The sequence below is a fragment of the Meleagris gallopavo genome, chromosome 5, assembly GCF_000146605.3.
Source record: "Meleagris gallopavo isolate NT-WF06-2002-E0010 breed Aviagen turkey brand Nicholas breeding stock chromosome 5, Turkey_5.1, whole genome shotgun sequence".
Taxonomy (NCBI): Eukaryota; Metazoa; Chordata; class Aves; order Galliformes; family Phasianidae; genus Meleagris; species Meleagris gallopavo.
This window is the reverse complement of record NC_015015.2, coordinates 44,224,746-44,228,979: the sequence shown is the minus strand read 5'-3', so window position 1 is coordinate 44,228,979 and position 4,234 is coordinate 44,224,746. Positions and strand designations below refer to the sequence as shown.

At 41.4% G+C, this 4,234-nt stretch overlaps 1 protein-coding gene across 1 annotated transcript in view; it reads right to left on the bottom strand.

Moving 5' to 3' along the window:
• The window catches only part of UBR7 (ubiquitin protein ligase E3 component n-recognin 7), a 9,878-nt gene extending 8,773 nt beyond the window's left edge, over positions 1-1,105 (bottom strand). Inside the window, exons 1-2 of the mRNA XM_031553781.1 lie at positions 1,088-1,105; positions 11-207 (exon numbers count right to left, since the gene is read on the bottom strand). Coding sequence (XP_031409641.1) covers positions 11-207; positions 1,088-1,105 — 215 coding nt within the window. The remainder of the gene's footprint in view (positions 1-10; positions 208-1,087) is intronic.
• Positions 1,106-4,234: the final 3,129 nt, after the last annotated feature.

Below are 4,234 nucleotides of genomic sequence, written 5' to 3'. Positions count from 1 at the left end.
TCGTCGTTGCCGCTGTAAGGCGCTGTAACGGCGCTGCCCTCCGCGCGGCCGCGGACAGCGCGGGTAGGCGGAAAGCGTAGAACCCTTGCGGCACGGCTCCGTACGGGCGGGCTGGCGGCAGAGCGGCGCGCTGCGATAAGCGCCTCGCGTACCGCTGCTGTGCGACGCTGCCGTCCGCACGAGCGTTTTTCCCTGCTGACGCTCGGACTGTGGGAGACAAAGCATCTGAATAAATTAAGCACAGAACTGTCTGGCTTTATTTGAAGTGGTGCGAAAAGTTGAAAAAAGGCCGGGTAAAAGGACTTCGGAGATCTTTATTAGCAGCGAAGGAAGCGGCTTATCGAAATGGCCAAGGCAGCGCTTTGTGCAAAAAGCTGCACCGTAACCAACGTTTGCAAGCGGTGCTGGGACTGCTGCGGCTGCAGAAGCTCGCTGCTGAAAACCACAGGTCTAAAGCAAAACGCACCGCCTTTCCTAGCGCGGGAGTAAATGCGGGCAATACTGCACTAACGGAACTCCTTTTTTCTCTGTCAGCGTGGGCACAAAATGCTGCACCTGAGCTCCAGAAGAGATTGATAGGCATTGGGTCAAGGGCAGTCACTCAGATCGTGCCTTTAAACAATCATTCGTGGCCCTTATTGCAGCCACAAAGCTTAGGAACAATGAAAAAGGTTCCGGAGCTTCACGGGAACTCCAGTAACCCTGAACTATGAGCTCGCTGCTGCCACATGCTGTGTGTAACAGGATCCTGAGCTGGGAAATTTTCTCAGGGCTGCCCCAAGGCAAGGAGGTACAGAAAGCTTTGGCCAGGTTTGTTTTCTTGTCAAAGCAAGTCTCCTTCACGCAGGGATTGTGGTGTACGACGGTCTGCTGTTACAGCAGCAGTTTGAAAAACTGCATTTGCTGGTTCAAACAGCTTTGAGCCTAAATCCACTTCGGAGTGTAAATGTTCTAAGATTAAAATCGTAACCATGATATCTCTTAGGCACTCAGATGGTTTTGTGAGGGAGCAAAGAAAAAGCTCAAAGTTCTGCTTTGCTGCCAGGAGAAACATTCTTTGTAAGCAACCCGTTTTATTGCAGCTCACTTGAAGGGCTGCAGCCATACTTTATGCTCTCCTCTGGACCTGCTCTCCCACAAGAAGAGATGAAGTGGCTCAGCAGTAGTCACAGAATGTGGTAGTTTTTCCTGAGATGGGAAGGTACTGTCAGGAGAAGGCAAGGTAGTTAATGACAGTGCCAGCCAGGCTGCCCAGGAGCAGTGCTCAAGCAGCCTGAAAAGGCTTTCATCTTGTGACACAGACACAATAAAAAAAATGCAGAACAAGTGGCACAGAGATAAATAAACCTTAAGGCTACTCACTTCCCCAGCAGAAAAATAAAAAAAAAGCTCTGACTGCTAGGCTGACAAAGGTTAATTATTTTTCCTCAGGACTTCATTACTGCCTCTGCATTCACAGCTTCTGCATGAGAGAGGTGTTCAAGACAGAAGTCTGAACCAAATCTTTTTGAGTTAAAAAGAGCTTTTCCGCTTCTAACTGACGTTGTAGCAATTCATCTTCTCCGTCCACTTGGAGGTAAGGTTGGAATGAAGAAAAGTTCTAGTATAAGCAAGTCTCACATCTAGTAATGCTACTGTAACTCACGGTAGTAATGCTACTGCTATAGAAACAGATTTGTGCTATTGCCATTTACAATTAAGAACTAATTCAGAGGTAACACAGTCTTTAAGGAGATTTTATAACTTTAAGCTTAATTAGCTTGTACACTATGCCAATTTGTGTAGCAAGCCACAATCATCTGTGAGAACAAATTAGCCATGACACTATCTGAAAACTGTCACTGTAATCAGCTTTAATTTTACTACCTCTTTTACAAGTAAAAGCCATCTAATCACTATTTTTACAGCTTTTGCTTGCTCTCTTGGTGAGACTTCACCTGTTGATGTTCCACTGGTGCCAGAAATGCTGGAAGCACCAGCAGAGCAAACTTCCTTCTTCTCCCAGCCCTGTCAGCTACTAATCCCTATGCACTACATTAATAGGTTATACTGTTAATAGCTTATTGCTCCTTTCCACCTTAAGCTCAAACCCTTCTTACAGATGTAGCGTTGGCTTGAACTAGTTCACACATCTTTCTGCAGTTAGTTGTAAGACTCACTGCTTTCAGACAGCTTCAATAAAAAAGTTCAGGGGAAAATTCTATAAACACAAACCACCATCTGTAAGACATTGCTGCAGGCAGCACGTGCTCCATATCCCGGCCACATGGTTCTCACTTCATTTTCCATTTTTGGTGCTTCCTCTTATATTGTTCTCGTCTAAATAACTAGGCACATTAGAGCAACTTCTCAGTTAAAAAACAGCATCAAATAAAACAAAATCCAGCCAGACACCTCCGTGTTACGCAGAAGTAGAAAACCAGCCCCAACAATTCAGGCTACAGCCAAGGAATTGGGACACAGAGAGCAAAAAGACGACACAATCAACCAAATGCACCCTCTAAGGGATGGAAAGGAGAGCAATGAGCAACAGCCACTGAATGCCAGCACTGCTATCTAAGAACAAAGGTACACAATAAAACACCATTAACATATCTCTGCATTGACAGACTTCTGTTTATAAACATGGAAAGATTTTTATTTTATATAGATAAATAAGATGGTGATCTTTAGAGTTAAGAAACAACACAACTTAAAAGCTCTGACTCCAAAAGATAGGAGCAGTCAGAGTTTATACTTTATTCTTACTCCAGCATATTAAGATGGCAGCTTCCTCCTTTTCATATTGCACTTTGAACTTAAAAACCTTCTCGTAAAGGCTACATCGTGTTTTTAGGTCCTAGCACCCCTGCTGGCATCTGAGGCCACAGTCTAGAAGTATGTCCAAATGCAACCAATGTTTAAGGTGCTGTAACTACCACCCTTGAACACAGCAACACATTCTTTCCAAAGCAGGAAACAGATGATAATGTCCAAGATTCCCTTAAAGTTGTCAGAACTTGATTAGCATTTGTGATCATTAGGTACTGACAATCACATACAATCAAATAAAAAAGATGATAAGTGAGAAATTCAGTGCATAACTGTTTTGGGCCTACTGCTTTTGAAGTCCATATTTTGCAATGTTTTCACAATCAGAAGGTTACTTCCATAATGGCTCAAAAATTCAGTTACTCTAAGAAGAAACAAACAAACAAAAAAAAGGACAAAAGAAGAGATTTGGCATCATTGAAAACACACAGTCCAGTAGTCAGAAATAAATGAGACATCAAAATAGCACTGAAAAACAAGGTGAAATTATGGTAAGAAATGTCAATGGGATTTCAGTATGACTGAAGAAAGCCACATTTCTTTCAAGAACAAGAAGAGTGTATCTTACTCAGAATTCTGGGAGAAAGACAGAAGATAGTATTTGTTCTACAGGCTGAGAGCACTCCCCAACTCGGTAACAGTTTAACTTTCACAAACGTAAAGTCTTCTTAATGCATCAGTACTCACAGAATATGTTTTTGCATGTCTGGAGAGACATTAGAATAGTAGAAAATTCCAACTGTTTGCAATTTTACCAAAGGAGATTTCTAAAGGAAGAAGAAAACACAACATTTTGTGCTTCTTATACCCCAAAGCCAGCACAAGCTGCTTTTGACACGGTAGGGAAGAAGTTTAAAGCACCTCCAGGTCTGTGCCACTCCTCACTGCCTGCCTGCTACCTGCTATTCTAGTCAATGGAGAAAAAAATATATATATGATACCTCAGAGAAAAAATAGGTATCTTTTTCTCTTCAATGATTTGCACATTCTTTATTCTTTGCTTCCTGCATTTCCTAAATTTATTTTTAAAATGTGTTAAAAATCAGCACTGATGTAGGTATGAATTACTTCCAAAAAAAAGAAAGAAAGAAAAAGCAAAAAACTGTTCTAAGTGCAACTTCTCTAATCATCTTCTGATCTTTTTTCTTTTACATTTATCACAGAAGAATTATCTTTTCATTGATTTTACTCCTAGAAAAATAAAGGATGTAGCTTTTTTTTTTTTTTTTGTCACAGAGGAGTAAAAGTCATGGAGCAGAAACTTATTTTCCCAAAGAATGTTTCAGATGGAGTGTAGCAGTTTTGCATCATTAAGGCAAAATGAGGAATACTTCCATCATGTGTCACATAGAACTCCCCCATTCAAGTCATTTTGACAGACCGATACTTTAAAAACTTTTGGAATTACTTTTTTTTTTTTTTA